The sequence below is a fragment of the Mchenga conophoros genome, linkage group LG10 (genome assembly GCF_057382185.1).
Source record: "Mchenga conophoros isolate Kocher_MC1m ecotype Shallow Benthic linkage group LG10, M_conophoros_male_GT1.1, whole genome shotgun sequence".
NCBI classification, from domain to species: domain Eukaryota; kingdom Metazoa; phylum Chordata; class Actinopteri; order Cichliformes; family Cichlidae; genus Mchenga; species Mchenga conophoros.
Window position 1 is genome coordinate 14,675,319 of NC_140535.1, and position 24,416 is coordinate 14,699,734.

Sequence of the window (24,416 nt, forward strand, 5' to 3'; positions counted from 1 at the left end):
CATCTGCAAGTCATAATGCATTATGTGAGGGACATGTCTACCAGTAAATACAATATAATTATGTTTTGTACTGGCTGTAAATTGACGTGCTCTCTGTGTAGTTACAGTCATCCTGCACAGGTCTGCAGTAGCTCTCTTGTCTTCCTGCAGCACGATGCTGTTGTTTTTTTCCCTTATTGCAGTTCTGGAAGAGTTCCCGCTGCTGCTGCATTGATACTCCAGTGGAGGGGCCTGCAGAGGAGAGCAGTGAGCCTGCAGCCTGCCCACGTTATCTCCCACCCATGAAACGTCTCCACTCTACCTGCTGTGACCTTGCACCAAACCTTACCTACCTGTACGGGTTTAATAATGGAGGCGTGAATAATCCACATCAGTAATCCCTGTTAGTGTATATTTGAAATCCTATGATTATCATATTCATAACGTACGTGGGATTACGCCATTCAGCCTCATGCTGTTTAAACAAGCACAAAGAAATAACTTTGCTCACTCAACTTCTTATGAATAATACTTTAGCTTACATACCAACATGCATGCAACGCCAAGCCGACTGATTGTATCATATACTATAGAAATAACAGTAATAACATAATATTTCTATTGCTGACTATCTGAAGTTTTGCACAACTAACACAAAACATTAATGTATTTTAAAGAGTGTATGAACTTGTAAATTAAGAAACAGAAAAGGTGCAGTTCGTTATTCCCCCCAAATAACACCTTTCTCAATAATCACAGCATCAACTTGCAAATACGAAAACACAGTTATTAGCATGTAAGGCAAATACTTGCAGTTAAAGCCCTTGGAATCGCAAATCTCTCCATTTCTTTTTCTTGTAAACGGAAAAACAAAATTTAAAAAAGTACTATCAGCAGCGGAAAACAAGCATGCATGGATGTGAGCAGATGTGAGTTGTCCCTGTGTCCTCTATTTGTCCAGCTGTACCTCGACTCAGGTGACAAGCTCTGTCACATGGCCTCTGCTGCATCCTCGTTAAAACTCACAAATCTCTCTCTTTCTTCTTTTTTTGTATTTGAAAAACCTTTTGTGACCATAGAGGCACCTAACAGATGGAGTCTGACAGGCAAATAAATAAATAAACCAGTCAAATCTGTAAGTTAAGTGCTAAGCATTTTCTGCTGCGGTGAATAGTGCTGACACAAGGCATTGCTGAGCTGTTGTTGACTGATGGTCTGTACATTTATGACAAAGAAGCTGTCGTGCTTTTAAAAAAATGACTGTACACACTCGTGTATCATAATGGACTTACAGCAGAGTTTTAGCAGATTAAAGAACAATATAACAATACACAAGATAGTGTGACTTTGTATGCACTAAATAGGGCATACTGCACATAAAATATGCTAATTCATAGCTCTGAATGGTAATGCGATGCAAGAAATCTTCACCTTACAAGACAAAACGACAGAAGAAACAAAATAAGAGTAGGGGGCAGCTTTTAATGATTACAATTAAAAGAAAAAGACATTTTAAAACAAGTCTGTGCAAACAAGAAGCTACTTTACTGCTTTCCTCACCCATTGTAAATCTCTCACGTTGCAAAATATGGTTTTGCCCAGGAAAGAACGATGAAAGAAGTATTTATGGTAGGAGCTTTTAAATGTGTGTCTTACAGGAGACCTGGGGGATCTGTGGTTACGTACCCAGCCTCCACGTCACCCTGCACTGCAGAACTTTTCTCTGAGCTTCATAAACACTGTCAAAAGTGCCTGGGTGTGTACACCAATGGGGGGGTGAATGAGACAAGGAGTTGTCTGGGGCATTGGAGGGGGGGGGGGGGGGGTGCAGAGGTGAGGTAAGAGAGAGGTGGCATGCAGCCAACTGAGAGGACAGAGAAAAGTTGGGAGTTAGCCGGAGAGAAGAACAGGGAGATTTATCTTCACTGAGGCTGTGCTGAGGAGGGATAAGAGCCCCGGCGTTTTCCCTGGATGTCTGTCTCTCGGTACCTCTATTTTTTTGCTTACATCCCCCCTCTCTTATTTAATTGTCGCTCTTCTTGGCTGGCACTGCAATGTGGCTGTCTCTGCAGTGAAAGTGCTGCCTGGCAGATTCTCCTTGAGTGAACCCTGGTTGCGCAGTGAGTGCTGCTCTGCCTCCGTCCTGTCCACACTGACTCAGCTGTGCATGCAGTTGGTCAGCCTCTGAGTGAGCACCAGCTGCAGGAGCAGGTAGGCAGTAGCAAAGTTAAACTGTGCTTATCATCAAGTCATGTTTCTTTTCACTCAGCATCCTTTATTTTTATTTTATTTTATTTTTTTAAAAAGGTTATTGTATGTGTAGGAGACTTGCATTTTCTGTGCACTAATATAACTTTTTACTGTACTGCTTGTGTATTCATCGCGACAGATTTTAGTTAATTAACCTTTTTCCTTCCTTCTCCTCACTCTCCTCCTCCTCTGCCCACCGACAGTCCCTTCTAAAGGAGTGCTACCCTGAAACAGCTGCAGGTGCAACACTTGGAGTACACGCATCCACAGAGCAGCTTCCTGATTTTTCCAGTGGACAGAGAGTATTCTCCTAGCTTTCGGGGCCAGTGTTGGATACTGCAGCATCATTTGTTTTGGAGCAGCTCTAGCAGCCATGAAGGTCCGGTGGATTGGGGTTGAACCCGTGAGGCTGGGCCCTCCACACACAACCTGTGGCCTGGTCTTCTCTTTGCTGCTTGGTAATGTCTGTCTTTCTTTTTATGTCATATGATGTGTGCAGTGTTAGAAAGCTTCATCTTTTCCTCACATCAGTATTTATTCATGTGTTTAGGTAGAATAATGATGCTTTGGTATTTCTAGGTCTTATACTGACCTTCATCTCTGACCTATGCAGAGCACAACAATTTGTGTAAGAAATAAGAAACACTATGATTATTTTTGTTTGGGTTGTCCTTGGTTTTTTTTTGTTGTTTTTTTTTTTTTTTTTGCATGATGTTGCATTTTACATATTGCTCTGAGCCAGATGGAGTAGAAGTAGGACAGTAGGTGGAAGTCTTGTAAACTAACTGGTTTTGTTAAATTCATATGAGTCGTAAAGTTTTGATGGCTTTTACAAGTAAGCACAAAGTAACAGTACAAGCCTGAGATTATTTATAACCAACAGATAGGTAATAATGTGGCTTGACACTTCAAATAATCATTCAGAGCTAATACTTGATGCTGATACTTGTGCTTTGAAATACCCACATCCTTTTTAGAGTCATAACTTAATTTCTATTCATGCCTCTCTTGGGGCATCAGTGCACCAAACACACATTAAACATTTAAAGCTCCCTTGTTTAAAACATCTTGTGTAGGAGATGTAGGCTGTAAGGTTCCCTTATTGTCCCAGTCCATTTCAAGTCCTGTAAGGTGCATAAAAATGAATCTATTGCAATAAATATCCTGTGTTCCCCACTTTTAATACCAAATTCTTTTCTTTGCATTGTGTTACATTCACACACAGGAACAGATGAGTAACTGTCACTGTCTGGCCAGATTTTTCATAAACAGATCAGCGATTTTTCACAGGTGTTCTTTTTCTTTTTCTTTTTTACAATGTAAAAGAAACTTTCAAGAAACACGTGCGGAAACTGCACAGTAGGCCAAATCTGCAAATGCAGGTGGCCAGCAGCGAGAAAGATGCTACAGCGGTTAAACCATAGCTCAGGACAGTGATTATATTACAGGAGTACAGAATGATATTTGCCTTATGTAATGCATTTATTGTATGATGCACTGTAAGGTGCTTTACAGGATATGGCTAACAGCCTGAACAGAGAGAATAACAGTTTTATAGCCACATGTAGGATAAAGAGAGGCAGGTACTATGGAAAATAGATTTTATTTTATTTCTGAGTTATTATTACTATCTGAATTATGACTTAGACAAATCATCTTATGTCTTAAGCATTATGGCATTGATGGGCTTGATTTTTAGACAGTGTTTAGTCAGAACATTTAAAAGGTAGATGTAATTTTCATGGACGGTATGTGTCTTTATTTTACCTTCAAATAATGATCTGTTCTTGTCCCCACATAGCCCTCACAGTAGTTGGTGGTTTTTTGCATACATCGATTAATAAAAAAAGAAGAAGAAAATGTTGACATATGTGGGTTAGAAACTGGAACACCAGTGTGCTACTTTTATCTGAAACACCAAGACTCACGAAACAAGTTTTAATGAACAGTACAGAAGTTGGATTTAGAAGAGAGCAGTAAATACCAAAAGGTTTTCATTGTGTTAGGGATAAAACAGAAATAAGATGGGGGTTTTTTAATTTCCTGATCTTGTGTGAGCAGCTTCAGTATCTACACTGATAGCAACAGTGTCCTTGTACTGGAAAATGTGTTAGTTAAGGACACACAGAGGGGCTAAAAGAATGAAAATAAAATCAAACAAATACTGTGAAAAAACTAGTGATAAAAGAATAAAATAAAACATGCATGCATGAGACTGCAGAGTGATTGTGCTGCTCTCTCATTACTCCTTTTCTGGGCTCACTGGACTGCATAGGAGCAGTTGAGGAAAAGATTAGAAGGTGTGATTTCTTTTTTTGTCAGGGCAAGAGTGAGCTGAGAGTGAATCGATAGCATGCACACTTACAGTGCCCCTCCCCCGTCTTTCGCTTTGTCAGTTTGTGTTTCCTGTTCCTGCAAATGGTGCTTGTGAGATGTTGACCTTGAGCATGTTATGCACAAAGTGTCCACAAACCACAGGGCAGAATCACAGGAATGTTACAACGAGTGTAGGACATGTTACTACTCTCATGCAACTACTGATCATATAATAGGTCTGTGTTAGTGTTTCTCTGCATTAAATCTCCAACCTGCAAAACACACTGTCAGCATGTACTTTACCTCACATCCTTCACAGGAAGCACTAAGCAAAAGGCACATTAGTGGTGTAGGCCAGAGAGAGAGAGGAGAGCTTCTGTCTGTCCTCGACCTGCTGAAATTATATACTGTAGCCATCTGCTGTCTGTGACCTTCACACAAAAGCAAGTGCTAAGTTCGAATGTCTTACAGTTGTGGTCTGAAGTTTACATGCACTCATCACGGGCATGAACGTTAAGGTAATTTGAGGACTTTTATGATTTCTTCAAACTGTTCGTCTGTACATCTGTAATGACTTACAAAAAACAGGGATTGGGTGTTTTCTCCAAGTCACACTGGACCAGAAATATACATTTACTCACATAAAACATTCAGTAAATGGGGTTGAAAGTTCTACACTGTTTTGGTTTTTGGTTTTTTTGACAAAGCAAAGGCTTATTAACTACTCATGGTCATGACTGACTGCAACTGGAACATTGGAAGTCCAAGGTGAAGATCTCAGGAGAATTGTAGATTTACACAAGTTGGGAAGGTCTCTTGTAGTTTTTTCAGATGTGTCACCACTTCGCTGAGGTCTGTTAGAAGTCCCAAACTGGCACCCTCAGATAAGAGGCAATTGGTTAAGAGGTCCAGGAACCACAGGGGCTCAAGCCTGCCATGAATGGAAAACTACTGGAACTCCAGCATCACTTTCCACAGTGAAGTGGGATTCCCATCATCTACTAAGCGGGCATCGACCAAGGAAGTAGATCGTGTGCCAAAATCAACACTTTAAAGCTCAGCTGAAATTTACAGCAGCCCACCTCTGTTTTAAGGTCATTATAGATGTGCGCTGTCATTTCACTCTGATAAAAGAACAGTTCAAAGAAACTGTTAAAGGCCCCAAATACCAGATCATGCATGTCCATGATGAGTGCATGTTAACTTTTGACTACAACTGTATGCCTGATATGAAAAATATATATCAGGTATACATAAATTGAACATAAATAGATAAAAAAATAATTGAATTGAAATATGTAAAGTATAATCACAGCACACTCTGATGCTGATGGATGCTGATGGTCCTTGGTGTGCAGTTACAGTTTTCACAGCAAAGTCACAGCAAGGACATTATGGTGTTCTCTTACCAAGGGTTTGAATTGTTTAATGCTATTAATAGAAATAATATCTGTGGTTTTAAATATATTTTCATAAAAGAAAAACTTAAGTGGTTGATAGGATAAATAATTTGTGATCCATGCCCATTACACGCAGTGCTAGTAAGCAGTGACTGTGTACAGGGAGTGCAGAATTATTAGGCAAATGAGTATTTTGTCCACATCATCCTCTTCATGCATGTTGTCTTACTCCAAGCTGTATAGGCTCAAAAGCCTACTACCAATTAAGCATATTAGGTGATGTGCATCTCTGTAATGAGAAGGGGTGTGGTCTAATGACATCAACACCCTATATCAGGTGTGCATAATTATTAGGCAACGTCCTTTCCTTTGGCAAAATGGGTCAAAAGAAGGACTTGACAGGCTCGGAAAAGTCAAAAATAGTGAGATATCTTGCAGAGGGATGCAGCAGTCTCAAAATTGCAAAGCTTCTGAAGCGTGATCATCGAGCAATCAAGCGTTTCATTCAAAATAGTCAACAGGGTCGCAAGAAGCGTGTGGAAAAACCAAGGTGCAAAATAACTGCCCATGAACTGAGAAAAGTCAAGCGTGCAGGTGCCAAGATGCCACTTGCCACCAGTTTGGCCATATTTCAGAGCTGCAACATCACTGGAGTGCCCAAAAGCACAAGGTGTGCAATACTCAGAGACATGGCCAAGGTAAGAAAGGCTGAAAGACGACCACCACTGAACAAGACACACAAGCTGAAACGTCAAGACTGGGCCAAGAAATATCTCAAGACTGGTTTTTCTAAGGTTTTATGGACTGATGAAATGAGAGTGAGTCTTGATGGGCCAGATGGATGGGCCCGTGGCTGGATTGGTAAAGGGCAGAGAGCTCCAGTCCGACTCAGACGCCAGCAAGGTGGAGGTGGAGTACTGGTTTGGGCTGGTATCATCAAAGATGAGCTTGTGGGGCCTTTTCGGGTTGAGGATGGAGTCAAGCTCAACTCCCAGTCCTACTGCCAGTTTCTGGAAGACACCTTCTTCAAGCAGTGGTACAGGAAGAAGTCTGCATCCTTCAAGAAAAACATGATTTCCATGCAGGACAATGCTCCATCACACGCGTCCAAGTACTCCACAGCGTGGCTGGCAAGAAAGGGTATAAAAGAAGAAAAACTAATGACATGGCCACCTTGTTCACCTGATCTGGACCCCATTGAGAACCTGTGGTCCATCATCAAATGTGAGATTTACAAGGAGGGAAAACAGTACACCTCTCTGAACAGTGTCTGGGAGGCTGTGGTTGCTGCTGCACGCAATGTTGATGGTGAACAGATCAAAACACTGACAGAATCCATGGATGGCAGGCTTTTGAGTGTCCTTGCAAAGAAAGGTGGCTATATTGGTCGCTGATTTGTTTTTGTTTGGTTTTTGAATGTCAGAAATGTATATTTGTGAATGTGGAGATGTTATATTGGTTTCACTGGTAAAAATAAATAATTGAAATGGGTATATATTTGTTTTTTGTTAAGTTGCCTAATAATTATGCACAGTAATAGTCACCTGCACACACAGATATCCCCCTAAAATGGCTAAAACTAAAAACAAACTAAAAACTACTTCCAAAAACATTCAGCTTTGATATTAATGAGTTTTTTGGGTTCATTGAGAACATGGTTGTTGTTCAATAATAACATTATTCCTCAAAAATACAACTTGCCTAATAATTCTGCACTCCCTGTATATCTACTTAAAAATGGTACAAAATAATCTAAAAGGTGACTTTTCATTGTTAATCGTGCATCTCTTTTTACTGTACAAAAAAGTACAGAGCACAACATGTATTCTCCTGCCCATGAACATAAAAAGTTGAAGGTTTTCAAATCAGTTTTAGCATGATACTGAGGAAAATGTATCTGTGTTACTGACATTATAATAACGTTGACAACTAAGATAAGAAATGTAAATGATGGGCTGACATTGTGGGAAATATCCTTTATTCACTTCCTTGTCTAAGTGCTACACTTCTGATGAATATGAACTAAAATCCAACCATCAGTAATTCTTATTGCTGATGAATTTTTATATTACGCAAAATCAAACAAAATCTCGTCTTTTTCTTGACTTAAAAGCAGCGATGAACTAAAATCTCTACAGGAATTCACTGTTCCCAGGTCAAAAACACCCCAGCATGTAGCGTCTATCTTATTTATTTACATATGTTTTTCCCCAAATTAAACAAATAAGATGCTATGAGTCAGTGGAGGTTATCAAATCTATTTTACATTACTGTGCAAAAGACTTGAACCACATCCTTCTTCTCATTTCTTTATATTTTGCAAGCAAAATTGGTGCAGTGTTTTTATCGAAAAGTGTAAACATAATGGAAATACAGTATATAGGCCAAAAACAGAGATTGTATGATACTCATGAGCTCGAAAGTCAATATTTGGTATGACCACCTTTATTCTTCAGCACAGCCTGACTTCTCATCAGCCGCTTTCTTCTCATTTCTTTAAGTCTTCCTCGGGAATAATTCTCCAGACTTCTTGAAGGACATTCAAACCTCTTCTTTGGATGTTTATGCCTTTTGTTCTGTTCTCTGTCAAGATGAGCCCACCCTGCTTCAGTAATGTTGAGGTGCAGTTCATGATTTATATTGTTAAGCTGCATGTTTTTCTATTTATGTGTGCTTTTACTGCATCGGCAGTAAAAGCACACATAAATAGGGATAATTGTTATTATTTCAGATGGTACTGCATGGATCAAAGTCAGACAGTGCTTTTCAGTTTCGATAAGATCACCAACACCGCTGGCTAAAATGAAATCCCAAACCATCACAGAGTCTCCCAGCCAGGGGGTGCAGATGGCATATTCTCACTGTACCTCCATCCTGACAACCTCCATACATATTAACAATGATTTGATCCAAGAATTTTGATTCCTCGCTCTATATGACTTGTTTATTTTCAGTCCTGTTCTTGTGTAATTTGCCATAGCTCAGCCTTATATCCCTGTTTCCCATTAAGGATGGCTTCACAGCTCCAACACCATTGTGAAGTTTGCTGACGACACAGTGGTGTTGGGCGCCATCTCCAACAACGAAAGTCTGTATTTCAGGTGTTAGCATAAGCACATAATAATCTTTCATTGCAGGTGCAACTGTAATCATGTTATACACATATTGCATAATTAAAGGGTTGAAGCTCGGTCAAGTTAATTAATGGTTTGAAGCTACGGGCAGCGCGATATCTGGCCGATCAATGGAGCAAAGTTCAGCTATTGAAAGGTTGCCTACATGTTTACAGTATAATTTACTACATATTGCCTGCGTGCATTCAGCAGCCTGCTGCACTGGAGTTTGCCTGGTAACAGATGACGTAGAGGGGGGTCATGTACTGAGGTTAACAACACAGACACATAGTCTGTCTGGGTAAACTGATTGCAAATGTTGTGTAAGTCTAGAAAAGTGTAATAACAGGATGCATCTGGGAGGCGGTGGAGGAACTGAGAAAGGAACTGTTCTGTTTTAGTGACGCGAGTTACTGGTCATCATAAGTATAAATATTACACCCACCTATTGTCAGGCGGGAGATGGAGCCTGATATTTTGCAGAGCCCATCTTCACCACATATATGTGTTTTAATAAAATCATTTGTGTTGACCCACTATGGACTTTCAGTCATATGTCTCTTCCTCAAAAATTCGAACCACGACACGGCCTACATGGATGAAGTGAAGAATCTGGCATCATGGTGCCAGGACAACCATCTCCAGCTGAACGTTGGCAAGACCAAGGAGCTGGTGGTAGACTTCAGAAGGGGTCAGCACAGAGACTACAAGCCCATTATCATCAATGGAGCTCCCGTGGAGAGTGTACAGTCCTTCAAGTATCTCTGTGTCCACATCTCCTCAGACATGACATGGTCTGCCCACATTCAGGTCCAGACCAAAAAGGCTAGGCAGCACCTGTACCACTTACGACAACTGAGGAAGTTCAGGGTCTCTCCAAAGATCCTCAGGGTTTTCTATACAGGCACTGTGGAGAGCATCCTCACACAGAACATCACATCCTGGTTTGGGAACAGCTGTGTTAAGGACCAAAAAGCTCTTCAGAGAGTGATCCATATGGCAGAACGCTGCTGCAAGGACACTGAAGATACTGAAGGGCCCGTCCCATCATTATTTACGGGTTGTACGGAAGCCCCAAACGCAATTTCATTGTTCTCTGACAATGACAATAAATACTTAAATGAAATGAAATGAAATCATGGCAACAAACTGGTCCAACTTCTGTCCGGTAGAAGGTTCCGCATCATCCGGGCAAGGACAGAGAGACTCAAGAGGAGCTTCTATCCCCAAGCCATTTATAGATTCAACTAATCAAATTATTTTTTATTCTCAGCTGTGTGTAACAATGTGCCTAAAAATACAATTTAAAATTGGTTCTTTTCTAAGTTTTCTGCCATGAATGGACACAACAATTGTTCATCCTTTTAGTTAGATACATATTTTATGCTTGAATAATTCAGAGGTCAGTGACAAAAACCATTCCTATGAAAATGGTTAGGTACAAGGACTGCACTAAAATTGAATAAAAAAGCAACCAAAGAAAACCTTTGACCTTCAGAAAGCCTGGAGAAATATTGCTCAAGAGCATTTAAAAAATGACAAATAAAACAGACAACTTGAAACAAATATAAAGAAAGAGCTGTTTAAATGCTTTTTCCCGGCCTTGGTATCAACTAGTTGGTAGGTGTAGTTGTATATTTAACAAACAGATATGAAATTACTGCCGGTCTTCTAATCTAACTCTCAGCAAGAAAGCAAATAACCAAGACAAAAAAAAATTATTACACCAGCATACAGACCTCACACTATGGTACTGCACTGTAAGACTGGTGTATGTCCTATCTTCATGTTTTTTGCCATTCCTCTGCTTTTCAGGTGCGTGGTCTGCTCAGGCCCTTGAGATGTCTGTCGGGAAAATTCCCTTCCTTCAGGCAGTGAATGGGAGCACAGTTACTTTGCCGTGCACCTATGCCAGCTGTATTGGCATTGAAAATCTCTACTTCAACTGGCAATTCAATGACAACGGCACTATGCAAAAGGTAAAAACCTTCCACGTGATTCAAAGATTTCTGTTTGTTTTTTTCTAACTTGTGCAGTCGGCAGCAGTTTTGAGATGACTGATATCTTGCTGATCCCATCAGGTCTGTGAGTCAGTGATACCTTCAGAGGGGGTGGTGCCAGATGTGACTATATTCCGGGAGCGTGTGGAGTTTGTGGGGAAAAACCATCATAATAACGTCTCCATCTTGTTGTTGAACATCACCTTTGAGGATGGGGGACAGTACACGTGTTTTGGACGCAATCCCAGAGAGCACCACAAGAACCATAGTGCCATCTTCAACCTCATAGTGGTTGACGAGTGTGAGTGGTCATGGTCTATGACATATGCCACAGTGTCATCTAATTTATTTTTCTTTCATTACAAAGTTAAATATATCCTGTTAGATTTTAAGGACATCATTGTTAAACTGTAAACCAGCTTTTTTCTGCCCCATTGAACTAGTCATTTGAATGTTCATGTTTTCACACTGATATACACCAATCAGTGCATAACACCAATGACCACTGACAAGTGAAGTGAACAACACTGATCTCTGATATGGCCACCGACCTAAGCACTGTTGCCGACCATGTGCTCCCTTTGATGGAAGCGTTAATCCCTGTGGACTCTTTCAGTAGGATATTGCGTTGCAAAACAAAAAAAAAGGTTCAGGAGAGGTTTGAGGAGCAGAGCAATGAATTTGAGGTGTTGACTTGACCTCAAATTCCCCTGATCTAAGTCCAGTTGAGCATGTGCTGGACAAACAAGTCAGATAATCAGATGCCCTGGAGCCATGCCCGGGGAGGGTGCCCGAGGGCAAGCGTCTGGTGGCCGGGCCTTAGTCCATGGGGCCTGGCCGGGCACAGCCCAAAAAGGGGACATGGGCCCATCCTCCCGCAGGCCCACCACCTGCAGGAGGCGCCATAGGGGTCGGGTGCATTGTGTGCCGGGCGGCGGCCAGGAGCGGAGGCCCTGGCGGACTGATCCCCGGCGGGTATTCTAATATCCCCTCAGCTAGCTGCCGGTACGTTGGGGTTTTTCCCGGTGGATGAGAGGGTTTGTTCTCTGCGCCTTAGGGTCGGGGAACGGGTCCTGACTGTCATCTGCGCTTATGCGCCAAGTGGCAGTTCAGAGTACCCAGCATTCTTAGAGTCCCTGGGTGGGGTGCTGGAGGGTGCTCCACCTGGAGACTCTGTTGTCCTGCTGGGAGACTTCAATGCTCACGTGGGTAATAACAGTGAGACCTGGAGGGGCGTGATTGGGAGGAACGGCCTCCCTGATCTGAATCCGAGCGGTGTTTTGTTATTTGACTTCTGTGCAAATCACAGTTTGGCCGTAACGAACACCTTGTTCGAACATAAGAATGTCCATAAGTGCACGTGGCAGCAGGACGCTCTAGGCTGCAGGTCAATGATCGATTTTGTAATCGTATCACCAGACCTGCAACCATATGTTCTGGACACTCGAGTAAAGAGAGGGACTGAGCTGTCAACTTATGGTGGTGGTGAGTTGGATCAGGTGGCGGGGGAGGACGCTGGACAGACCCGGTGCACCTAAACGTGTAGTGAGGGTGTGCTGGGAACATCTAGCAGAGGCCCCAGTCCGCGAGATCTTCAAAGCACACCTCCGGCAGAGCTTCAACAGCATTCTGAGGAACACGAACCAAATGGTGGACACCAGAGGTGAAGGGAGCCACCAGGCTGAAGAAGGAGTCCTATCGGGCTTGGTTAGCCTGTGGGACTCCAGAGGCAGCCGACAGGTACCGACAGGCGGCTCGGGCAGTGGCTGAAGCAAAAACTCGGGTGTGGGAGGAGTTCAGAGAGGCCATGGAAAAAGACTTTCGGACTGCCTCGAAGAGATTCCGTCAGGCGTCTCAGGAGGGGAAAGCGGTGCTCTACCTGCACTGTGTATAGTGCTGGCGGAGCGCTGCTGACTTCGACTGAGAAACTTGTCAGGCGGTGGAAGGAATACTTCGAGGACCTCCTTAATCCCACTGACACGTCTTCCGAGGAGGAAGCAGAGTCTGGGGATGAGGGGAATGACCCGCCAATTTCCGGAGGCGAGGTCACTGAGGCAGTTAAACAACTCCTTGGTGGCAGAGCCCCTGGTGTTGATGAGGTCCACCCCAAGTTCCTGAAGGCTCTGGACGTTTTAGGGCTGTCCTGGTTGACACGCTTCTACAATGTTGCATGGAGATCAGGGGCAGTACCCCTGGACTGGCAGACCGGGGTGGTGGTCCCCATCTTTAAGAAGGGGGACCGGAGGGTCTGTTCCAATTACTGGGGGATCAGACTCCTCAGCCTCCCTGGGAAAGTCTATGCCAGGGTGCTGGAAAGGAGAGTTCGTCCGCTAGTCGAACCTCAGATACAGGAGGAACAATACGGTTTTCATCCTGGTCGCGGAACACTGGACCAGCTCTTTATCCTCTCAAGGATACTTGAGGGTGCATGGGAGTTTGCCCAACCAGTCTACATGTGTTTTGTGGACTTGGGGAAGGCATTCAACCGTGTCCCTCAGAGTGTCCTGTGGGAGGTGCTGCGGGAGTATGGGGTGTCTGGCCCATTGCTGCGGGCCATTCAATCCCTATACAACCGTTGCAAGAGCTTGGTTCGCATTGCCGGCAATAAGTTGGACTCGTTCCCGGTGGGTGATGGGCTCCGCCAGGGCTGCCCTTTGTCACAGATTCTGTTCATAATGTTTATGGACACGATTTCTAGGTGCAGCCAAGTGGCGGAGGGCTTTCACTTCGGTGGCCTCAGAATCTCATCTCGGCTTTTCGCGGATGATATGTTTCTGTTGGCTTCATCGGGTGAAGGCCTCCAGCTCCCACTGGAACGGTTCACAGGCGAGTGTGAAGCAGCGGAAATGAGGATCAGCACCTCCAAATCTGAGGCCATGGTTCTCAGCCGGAAAAGGGTGGAGTGCCCACTCCGGGTCGGGGATGAGTTCCTGCCCCAAGTGGAGGAGTTCAAGTCTCAAGGTCTTGTTCGCAAGTGATGGGAGAAGGGAGCAACTCAGTGATGGGAGAAGGGTAGTGACCGAAAGCATGAGATCGCGGATACAAGCGGCGGAAATGAGCTTCCTCCGAAGGGTGGCTGGCCTCTCCCTTAGAGATAGGGTGAGAAGTTCAGCCATCCGGGAGGGGCTCAGAGTAGAGCCGCTGCTCCTCCACATCGAAAGGAGCCAGCTGAGGTGGTTCGGGCATCTGACAAGAATGCCTCCTGGGCGCCTCCTGGGTGAGGTGTTCCAGGCATGTCCCACCGGGAGGAGGCCCCGGGGCAGACCCAGGACACGCTGGAGAGATTATATCTCTCGGCTGGCCTGGGAACGCCTTGGCGTTCCCCCGGATAAGCTGGAAGAGATGGCTGGGGAGAGGGAGGTCTGGGCTTCTCTGCTTAGGCTGCTGCCCCCGCGACCCGGCCCCGGATAAAGCGGATGAAGACAGATGGATGGATGGAATAACTTTATTTATAAAGCGCTTTCAAACAAAGTGCTGTGCAGCTATTTGACTGTACTATAGTCAAATAGCTACAGTACATGGTAACTCTATTGGAGCCCATGCCTCAAGGGGTCAGTACTGTTTTGGCAGCAAAAGGCAAATGACACCATGTTAGGCAGATAATGGTAAAGTTATGGTTGATTGGTGTATAAGGCAGTCACAGAAAGGGTGGTCTTCCAGATGCTCAACTGGACTGGTAAAAATAAGAGAGAACATGCATGTGTCGAAGGCAAAATTACAGAGCTCCGCAAGAGACATAGGAGAAAATGGGACATGGGAGCTGAAGTTTTGCGAGATCTCGCAAATGTTTTGGCCGCATTCTTTGGAGGCCACCAGCTTCAAGCCGACCGGGAGGTCAAGGCACGATGTGCCGGGAGTGCGGTGTTCTCCCCGGCTGTAGTGGGCCTCATCCTCCTGCTAGCTTCGAGATGGTGGGTAACAGACGTCTCTGAAAACGTTGGAGCACTTTTGCAAATATGTGATGTCATGATAAACTGAGCAGATATTAGACATTTACACAGCTACATTCACGCCTCAAAATATCTTAAAAGTTTATTTTGTGATCCACAAAGAGTAAAATTAAAACTAAACTTGTTGGAAACGAATTGGCTGGGCCGCGCCATGAATTCTGGGATAGGTTGGGTTACGAAGGATACACTGACTCGGCCTTCAAATGCAACCTGCGAAGTATGCAGTCTATTTTGCGAGATCCCGCAAAAGTTTTGCTACATCCCAAGTTAGTTTTGCGAGATCTCGCAAAAGTTCATCTTAATTTTTTTTTCTCCCATGTCCCTTGCGGGGCTCCGTACAAAATAAATCAGGTCGCACATAAATGAAAAACATATATTTGTGCAGTTAAGAAAAAGAAATCTGGTGACATTTCATATATTTTTTATATATATTTAAAATATTTTTAAATGTATGTAATTTCATATTTACATTTCACAGCTTTTTTGTTATTCTAAGACTGATAAATGTAGAAGGAGCAACGGTCACAAGATCAGCTAAAACAGGAGGTTACCCTGAGACAGACAATGCCTGAACAACATGTCATCATGTTTAGCTACCTTCATCAGTTTTTACCTGGTCATTTGTTAATGCCTGCAGTGAGGGAGGTGGACAACACGCTGACCATCATCATAGCTTCGGCTGTGGGTGGGGCAATTGCACTGCTGATGGGCTTCATGCTGCTCAAGAACTTCACTCTCTTTGTTCTCACCAAGCTTGAGGAGAAGAAGTAAGTTTTCTTATAAGCAATGATCTTTCACTAGATTACACAGTTGGTGCTTGGCATCAAGTTAGATCAGCCAGTATATGTACATGCTGAGGATTTTCAGCTTTGAACTGTTGTGTGTCTACAGCTTTAACACTGTCTCTTTTACCTCCAACTGCAGTAAGGAGTGCCTTGTAACTTCATCAGGGATTGACAACACAGAAAATGGCCTCTCAGGATCCAAAGCAGATTCAAAACCAACACCAAAAAAGAAATGAGACAGTGCATGTAAAAACAAGTGTATATAAATATGACAGTGCTCATATTTATATACCTTCTCTGGATATTTGTATATGCTCATGTGTTTGCGCACATGCAAATTCATTATGTTCAAGTTAAAAGCTTAACTCTGGTTGTGGCCTTCAGAGAGGGAAATTATATCAAATGTGTAAAGAGAAGTAACTGTCCAGATGATGTACAACAATATTATTTAAAATGTGCACATCATTTTTGCATAACTGCATAATTTACATAAACAGTAGCAGATTAGAAATTAGATGAAACTTTATTAATCCCTCCGGTGGGTTCCTCCGGGAAATTCAGTTTCCAGTCGCACAGCACCGACAGAAGTTGCATGTTACAGAGTTGGAATACCAAATAAAGGGGTAACAACTAACACTTGACTTATTTAGGATATCCAGACAGTAACTGAGCCTGGTGAAATGTAACAAACAGGTAATATATTGAGGCTTGGTGGAACACGTCAGAAATCTCAAATGATCATTATCCTCATGTTGTCTTTCTGGGTGGGTCAATTAAGACGTCACTGCTCCAGCAACAGCAGTGAAGGTTTGAGCTTAAATGGACTCAACAACACAATACAACATGAAGAAAGAAGATACTTTACAAAAGACTATGTATTTCAGGAACTTGAAATTAGTTTAAGTGATTAATTTCCTATTATTTTACGGGCCCTGTAAAACAAGACGTTTGAGTAACTTCTTAAATGAATATTTGGGAATTCAATTCACAACTACAGTCTTAATCTGATACATTGTTACCAACCTGTGAAAAAATAGTAATATATCTGTCGGCATAATTTGCTGTTGTTTTGTGTTTATACTTTCACCATTACATATTATTTTATATACACAATTGATACCAAATTTAAATTTTGCTTTGTGTTATACGGCTATGTGAAAAAGAAAATACGCCCTCTTTCAGTTCTATGATTGTACATCAGGACATAACAACAACAACAACAATAATAATAGTAACAAATGTACTTAGTGTGTACACTAAGTACAAGATTCATTAGCTTGTACAATCATATTTAACAGCAATAAATTGAAGAGGTCAGTGTCTCTCATGTTGTTTTTAGAGGAATTCTTTAGTCCACTGAGATGTGCAGGCATTCAGGCACTGTATGTCTGCACACCTCTACACTCCTAAGTACTACCTCAGCATTTTTGTTTCTTTTTCAGCCATTCTGTACATTGCATTACCCAATTTAGACCACAGCTTTAGCTGTCAGACAAATGGCTTCACATTTAACATCAAACTGACTCTAGAATATTTTTGTAATAAGAGGAGTTTGTGGTTAACTCCGTAACTGTGAGGTATCCAGGTCCTGTGGCTGAAATCAGCCAAATCACCACACCGCTACCATCACGTTTTACAGTTGGTGTGAGGTGTTTTTTGCTGATGTGCTGTGTTTGTGTGGTATTGTGCATTATAGCCAAATGTCTCCACTTTGGCCTTGTTTGTCCAGAGGACATTGATCCAGAACTTCAGTGGTTTCTCAGATGCTATGTTATTTTTAGAGAGAAGGGACTGACATGTTGAGCCTTTTTTAAATTGTCGTGTCATTAACTTTAACATTCACATGCTAACTGAGACTGTGGAGCCAAAGATATAGCTCTTAAATTTTTTTCAGTTTCTCTGTACACTGCATGGTCTGACCTTGGGGTGAATTTTCTGGGATGTCCACCCCTGGAAAGACTGGCAACTGTCCTGAATTGTTTCCACATGAGAATGAGCTTACTCACAGGAAAGTTCAAATTGTTTGGAAATTATCTTATGGCCCTTCCCAGCTTGATGGCCAGAAACAGTTGTTTCTCTAAGATCATTACTAATGTATTTCTTCTTTGGGGTTTTTGGGTTAACAAACACCTGAATGCTCCTAACTGCAATATTAATTCCTAAAGATCTACTTATTTTTTTTCATCACCTGAATTTACGTAATAAAATTCCTGTTAAGAACCAGATGGTTTGTTAACATGTCGTGTCATGGAAAACCTTAGAACTGAAAGAGGGTGTACTTTCTTTTTTCGCATGACTGTACGTACTGTTGGCAAGTGCTTCTTGAAAGGATACTACTGGGTTCCTCTCTATAATATTTTAAGACTTACCTTATCATGTAAAGGCCCCTGAGATACCTGGAGCTCTCTTAATAAAACAAAAATGAACTAAACTGAATAAAGGGAAAGCAACTGCAGGCTCTTATTTAACCACTCAGAAAAAACCTTCAGTATATTGTTTTATCAAGAAAAATGAAAAAACAATTGATGTGCACATTTTATGACATCGTAAAATGAGGATGTAATGTAATGTACACAAGCAATACTGTGTGGGTCCATTGCTGAAGCGATTATTAACTGCTACCACAACCAGAGTTGGAAAAAAAATATGTGACTGTTTTTCATCTGAAGTCAAAGAAACTTTCTTTGTTTAGGTGCTTGAAACAGGGAAAAAATGCAATATAATACAACTGGTCTGAACCATCCTTTAACTAACACCAAATTCACTTACAACAGTAAATATATCTGTATAACCTTTTACACAACATTCAGATTGTCTGGTTTATTCAAACAACTAACACAGAGACTGTATCGACAGAATGCGGCAGGATTCAGCCCAGTTCTTCATCCTCTTTGCTTGATATAAAACACAGGTGCCTGTTAGTGCTTCTATGCTTGTCTGTCACTTAGGACGGCTACATGTTGTAAAGCAGTTTTTAAAAAATCAAAAACAAAAAGTAACACAACAAGCTTCTTAAAATAAAGGATAGACAATCCCCTGAAACATCCTCCCCCTCCTAGAAAAATGAATGACCCCCAAATGCTGCTTTTAAGACAAATAATCAATGCATTTAAGCATGTGCAATATGGGCAAAGCCTTTAAAAGATGTTCCTTTGGAAATACATGTTCTGCTATACCAACACCGGTAGCATCAGCTCTGAGTTAGCTGTAAATCCCATTTTGTACCACGCTAACTTCATTGTGCTAACAGTGTCTGAGGTTAAGCACTACATATTCCCTCTGCTTAGTATGCGCCTGTTGAAATGGCTTTTCTAAGCACTGACAAACAATCATTTAGTTAGCGGTTTACTCTTTGCAATAAATAATTCTTACCCAGCGCACTGCTGAGAGAAAAACTGACTGGGTATCCATGCACGTGCACTCAGTAAACCACCCATAATAATGTGGGAATATAATTGGTTGGTCTGGATTTCGCAGGTTGAGTAGAGGGGCTGTATGGCAGGGATAATCTGTTCAAGCAGGAATAAATGATGCTCACTGACTGTGCCAGACAGGTAAAGGGTGACCAGATCCCAACAAACTAAATGTGGGACAAGCTCAGTGTATGTGTGGCACAAAGTGTGACATGTTAGCAATGCTGGGAGGCATTCAAATATTTAAATCCAACTTTCCAACTCTCTTGCTCAGTAAATGCAAGAAAAATAAAAGGAAGCTGAAGTTTGGGGCTAAAAATGCTATGCAGTACTATTTAAAGTGGGACATCTGTTCACCTGAGACAGGGATGAACCAGGAGAAGAATTAATCAGCACCAGACCCAATGAAATAGTCATATAATATTTCCGGGGAGTGGCATGTATGTGTGTCTGCCATCACCGTGGCGCTCCACATTTATAGGTAATCTTAGAGTAATCTATTCTCAATCCTAAATAACGTGACGGTTTGAAGGCTTTCTGAAACTCACCCTTATGTTAATAATTATGTGCCTCTGGTCTTTTAACAAAGGCTCAAAGCAATATAGCTATTACAATGCTATTCTAAAGATATAGATGTATGTTTCTGTGTATGTATTATCCATATGAGTGTTGGTTTTCCATTGTTCAGCTAAGTTAACCAAACAGATGGTTAAAGGCTGTTGTTGAACACTGATGATGATGGTTTTTTGATTGCAATTGATGGTAACAGATGAGTGTTACAGAAAAAAATATGCTTATTTGCTTGTCCTCCTGTGAGTAAAATGATAAAATTGGTATCACTCTTTCACAAAGCTACTACCACCAAGTCAGTTAGCTGAACTTACCTGGCTTTTTCCAAATGTGACAGCACCTCAAAAGGTTTATCAATTCTGATGAACACATGTGAGTGTTTGTATCAAAGCACTCATCTAACTCTCAGCAAGAGAACAAGCAAACTGATTTCTCATTCTCAAAACCTTTGAAAAACATATTGCAAGTAAGCAAAGCGCTGGAAATATTATGGGCAATATTCATTTGATGTTCCAACTATGGTAACTATGTTTTGATTGCAAGAGTAAATCCACCTTAGAGTCAGATCTTAACTCCTAGGCTGTTGTTGTGACTTTGGAAACACGAAGGCAAAGTTGTGCAAGATCGTAAGTTAAAAAATATTTAATCGCAATAAATATATTTAATTGTAAAGGGTGGATTTTCTCTGAGTGTAAAAGATCCACTTCTGTCAGGTGTTGTTGGTTTTAAGGTTGTTGTTTTTTTCTTTTTCTTTTGTTTTATTATTGTGTCAATGAATTAATTAACTGAGGAAAATAAGCTTTAAGTGGATGTGCCCAAACAAGCTTTGGGTGAATGTAAGATGACAAGCGACTCTATGCAAATCACAACAGAACTGAATGTGAATTTGTTGTACTGTACCTTGACTTAACTGTGACAGCTCTGTATGCAATACAATAGCAGGGGATGTCGTGGATCAGGGAGTTTTAATGATGGCCCTCATATGGATAAGAAGCTGAAAGCTATACAATCCAATGGCACACGTTGTTGCTCTACATGTAAGTCGTATTAGACTTAGAGCTTATTTTGAGAGAAGTGCATGTTATGTTATATGGCAAAAGCCCAAAGAGTACACTTTAATGTAATGCATCTTTTTTAAAATTGCGTTTTTCTATTTCTTTTCCTTATAAGGATGTAGGGTGAATGGGGAACATCCAAAGGGGAGCACGGAGCTGACTGGAGCCCCTGTACTCGATCGGACCTCAGAAAACCTCAGAAAGTCATACTCAACCGCTGCTCTCAGTAGAAAAATACAGCTGTGATACTCTTGCTCGCCCTCAAATGATGTCCCCATTTCAACCTCTAATTCATGCATACCAACTCTTGATCTCTTTACTATAGAAAAATAAAGTTTTGGATATAAATCTGTCTCGTGCTGTTGGAAGTGATGCATCACTAAAGTAGATCTTTGACCTCACTGCCTCCTATTGGGCAGAGGGAAGAAGAACAATGAAAACTCACCATTTCTTACCCTAAAAAAAAAATCAAAGATTTGAAGATGCAGCAGTGGCGTATAAACACATGAACAGGGATGTGGATAAGAAATTCTCAGTGCATTGTGGGAAGTCCACCAACAGCCCAAACCTTTAGCAGCATAACTGAGGGATGGTCCAGGATCATCTGATGAAGTAGTAACTATACATTTCATCAAAGAGGACAGCTTTAAACCTAATCTTAAAAGCAGGGCGAGTCTGCCTGTTTCACAGGAGGGCTCTGCCTCTCATTCTACTATTAGAAACTCTAGGAACCACAGGTAAGCCAGCAGCCTGTGACCAAAGTGCTCCACTGGGATAATATGACAGCAAAAGACACGATTGGGCCTGATTATTTAAGACTTAGACGGATTTTAAATTCAGTTCTGGATTTAACAGAGAGCCAATGAAGAGAAGCCAAAATGGGAGAAATATGCTCCCATTTTCTAGTACCTGTCAGTACTCTCAATGCAGTGATCTGGATCAAGTGAAGGTTTATCAGGGGTCTTTTAGAAAAACCAAGGTAAAGCTATTCAGAGTAAGCATTTAGTTAAACACCGTGTTTCTGACATTTAAAGTGCCACCTATAATAACTTTAATAAGTGGAAGCAACAATATGTTTATATCCTTAAATTATCTTTTAATTTCTGCTTTAAGGGAACCTTTTTACATTCTGTGATTTTGATAGCTTTCTGGTCACAAAATGAGCTCATAGCCTGTGGAACACCATTAAATCTACATAATGGTTGCATAAAACTGGATTAAGTTTTAAAAATTGTATCACATTGAATTATGGGAAGTGTAGTATCTGGAGGTTTGTGGTTTAAAGGGTACAAACATTTTTTTAATTTTCTCTCCAGACATTTTAAAGTTAAAAGTCAGATGGCAGAAATTTTAAATAATAAGATGAACATACATGACCTGATCCCTCAGAGCACTCAGGCTTCAGATGGTTCTATTTTTTGGTAACAGCAGAATAACATTTTAATAGCTTTGTTGTATTCTCTGTATTCTATATTACTAATCCACACCTATTTATTGTGCACAACTATAGTGGTTTTTAAATCAAACGATCAGTGGTTTTGCCAAAACAATATGTACTGATTGTTTAGGAATAACAGCCATCCCTATACACACAGTTTGTACAAAGTCTCCTGCTTTCAGAGGCTCAAAAGTAACTTAGCTTACTTAGTAAGTTAGCTGAGGCTTGGTCCTTCTGTCAAATTATATAATTAAAAGTATGAACTTGATTCCAAGGAACTTTTAATACCAGATCCAAAGATGTGCATATGTAAGTGAAGGAGGCCGAGAAGTTGCCAAAATAGTAAATCACTGTGAGGAGATTTGCTCAAATGAGCCGTTTACATGTCTGATGTTAGTTCCACCAGCAGATGTCAGTAGTGACCTGCATGTGGAATTAAATGTTCAAACCTCGGGTCAGATCAGAGCACAGCAGCCTCTGCAGACTCAGGGAGGGGTGGAGAGGATACCGGCTGACAGACTTCTCTCCAAGTTAAAACAGGTTCGACATAGACTGTTTTAATGACCCCTTTAGTGTCAAACACGCATAGATGCACTTGTGCCACTTCTATCATAGGCTGTTTCCTGTTTTGGATGCTACTGCAACTTTTTTGAATGTGGAAACTGTTATTAACATTTAGGAGATGATTTATTATTATTATTATTATTATTATTATTATTATTATTATTATTATTATTATTATCATTATTATTATATAAAAACAATATTTGGTCGGGTAGTTTCACTACAAGCACTTTTAATCAACTGTTTGCCGCAACAACAAAAGAGCAATAAAAAAACCTCTTAATTCCAAAGACCTCCAAGTTGTAACTCGAAATTAAAGTATCGTCACATCACATCATCTGATTCACTTCATAGTGAAGGGCAAGTCTTAATGTTTACCTTAAAAACCCAGAATCAAAAACGAAAAAAAACCTTGATAATAGATTTTTTTTTTATTATTATTATTATTTTGTAATATGCAAAGTAAATTTGTCACGCAGTCACATTTTACACCGAATTTTGCTGAATTCGATTAATTTTCTATTGGGTTTTTTCATAAGTGTAGATCGTCGGTCTTTCTGTTGGCTTCTTGAATGCACACTGATGTGTAGCTCCAAGCAGAGGATCACTTTTCAGATTCACCGCCAGAATCCACAGTGACTTTAAATATTCCATGAACTGGGAGTGTCCTGCAACTTGCCTCTCTCCATTCATTTCTGTGAACAGTGGAACTTCACATCGCGACACGGAGCGGAGCGAAAGGGGCGAAGCAGCGATGTAGGAACTTAATCACAATCCGTGAGGGCTTCGCTCAAACCTTTTATCCTTCGTTTCATTTACCTGCGGCGCAGTCTAAAGTGTCATGCCCCACACCTTGCTACTACCTCCTCCTTTCTTTCAGTCTGCAGTGCATTTCTGTGCGCAAATGTCTACGCATATGCACGGCTCTGAAAGACAAAGAAAAAGAAATCAGTTGTGGCTTACTGACATCTGCAGCGTCTCGGCCCTGTGATTAAAGCCTAAACTGAAAGGAAAGCATAGTGATAGATTTCTACTCTCTAGGCGGCTTTTGTAGCTCCACATTGCGCAAAGAAAAGGCGATCACCAGGGGCGCACAGGTGGGTGCGCTCTCCAAAGGTGCCAACAGATCTGTGTGCGCAGCTCCACCGCTCAAACAGTGTGACAATTTGGACACAACTGGTCCATAAAACACACTGTTCGCCTAAAACTAACCATCGGCTTAGCTGCAATCCATCGTTCCGCTGTGTTTGATCAGTATAGGGAGGATGGATTTGTATGCACTGTAGTCTTGGGAGGAGAGGAGGGACATGGGCGGGGCTGAGGCGCCTCTCGTTTCCCCTCCATGCTTAGCGGGGCAGCAGGGCTGGAGAGACCTCCGGGGAGCACAGTCGCCAGTCCAGCACGGAGACCCGCCTGGCCAAAAAAACGCGCCTCACACTTGCCAGGATTGCCAAATATTCCTGAAATATATACCTGCTATTTATGGCATGTGGCTTGTAACTTTACTCCTGCTGTACTCTCTCCAAGAAGGTAAGAGAAAAAAAAGAAATGCTTGGGATATTTCACACCATTCATACTGAATG

At 41.6% G+C, this 24,416-nt stretch overlaps 2 protein-coding genes across 4 annotated transcripts in view; both read left to right on the forward strand.

Moving 5' to 3' along the window:
* The first annotated feature begins 1,833 nt into the window (after positions 1–1,833).
* On the forward strand, positions 1,834–21,179 carry scn4bb (sodium channel, voltage-gated, type IV, beta b). Of its 2 annotated transcripts, XM_085288649.1 has the most exons (8): positions 1,841–1,964; positions 2,052–2,190; positions 2,433–2,687; positions 10,874–11,037; positions 11,140–11,359; positions 15,646–15,775; positions 15,933–20,813; positions 20,947–21,179. In XM_085288649.1, exons 3-7 carry the CDS (start codon positions 2,603–2,605, stop codon positions 16,027–16,029), a joined length of 696 nt encoding a protein of 231 aa, XP_085144775.1. In that variant the 5' UTR covers positions 1,841–1,964; positions 2,052–2,190; positions 2,433–2,602; the 3' UTR covers positions 16,030–20,813; positions 20,947–21,179. The 2 variants fall into 2 exon arrangements, with proteins under 2 accessions (XP_085144774.1, XP_085144775.1); XM_085288648.1 differs by having other exon boundaries at positions 1,834–2,190.
* A 2,946-nt stretch (positions 21,180–24,125) lies between these two features.
* Positions 24,126–24,416, forward strand: part of LOC146565508 (cell adhesion molecule DSCAML1-like) — a 54,185-nt gene continuing 53,894 nt past the window's right edge. For both annotated transcript variants that reach the window (XM_085288650.1, XM_085288651.1), the window contains exon 1: positions 24,126–24,363. In XM_085288650.1, the coding sequence (XP_085144776.1) occupies positions 24,141–24,363 (223 nt within the window). In that variant the 5' untranslated portion in view covers positions 24,126–24,140. The remainder of the gene's footprint in view (positions 24,364–24,416) is intronic.

Bases quoted from the DNA above. Each gene is read 5' to 3' on its own strand.
- scn4bb (XM_085288648.1), top strand. From the start codon at position 2,603: ATGAAGGTCCGGTGGATTGGGGTTGAACCCGTGAGGCTGGGCCCTCCA. The intron at 11,360-15,645 runs GTGAGTGGTCAT...TAATGCCTGCAG, and splicing joins CCTCATAGTGGTTGACGAGT to TGAGGGAGGTGGACAACACG. The intron at 15,776-15,932 runs GTAAGTTTTCTT...CTCCAACTGCAG, and splicing joins ACCAAGCTTGAGGAGAAGAA to TAAGGAGTGCCTTGTAACTT.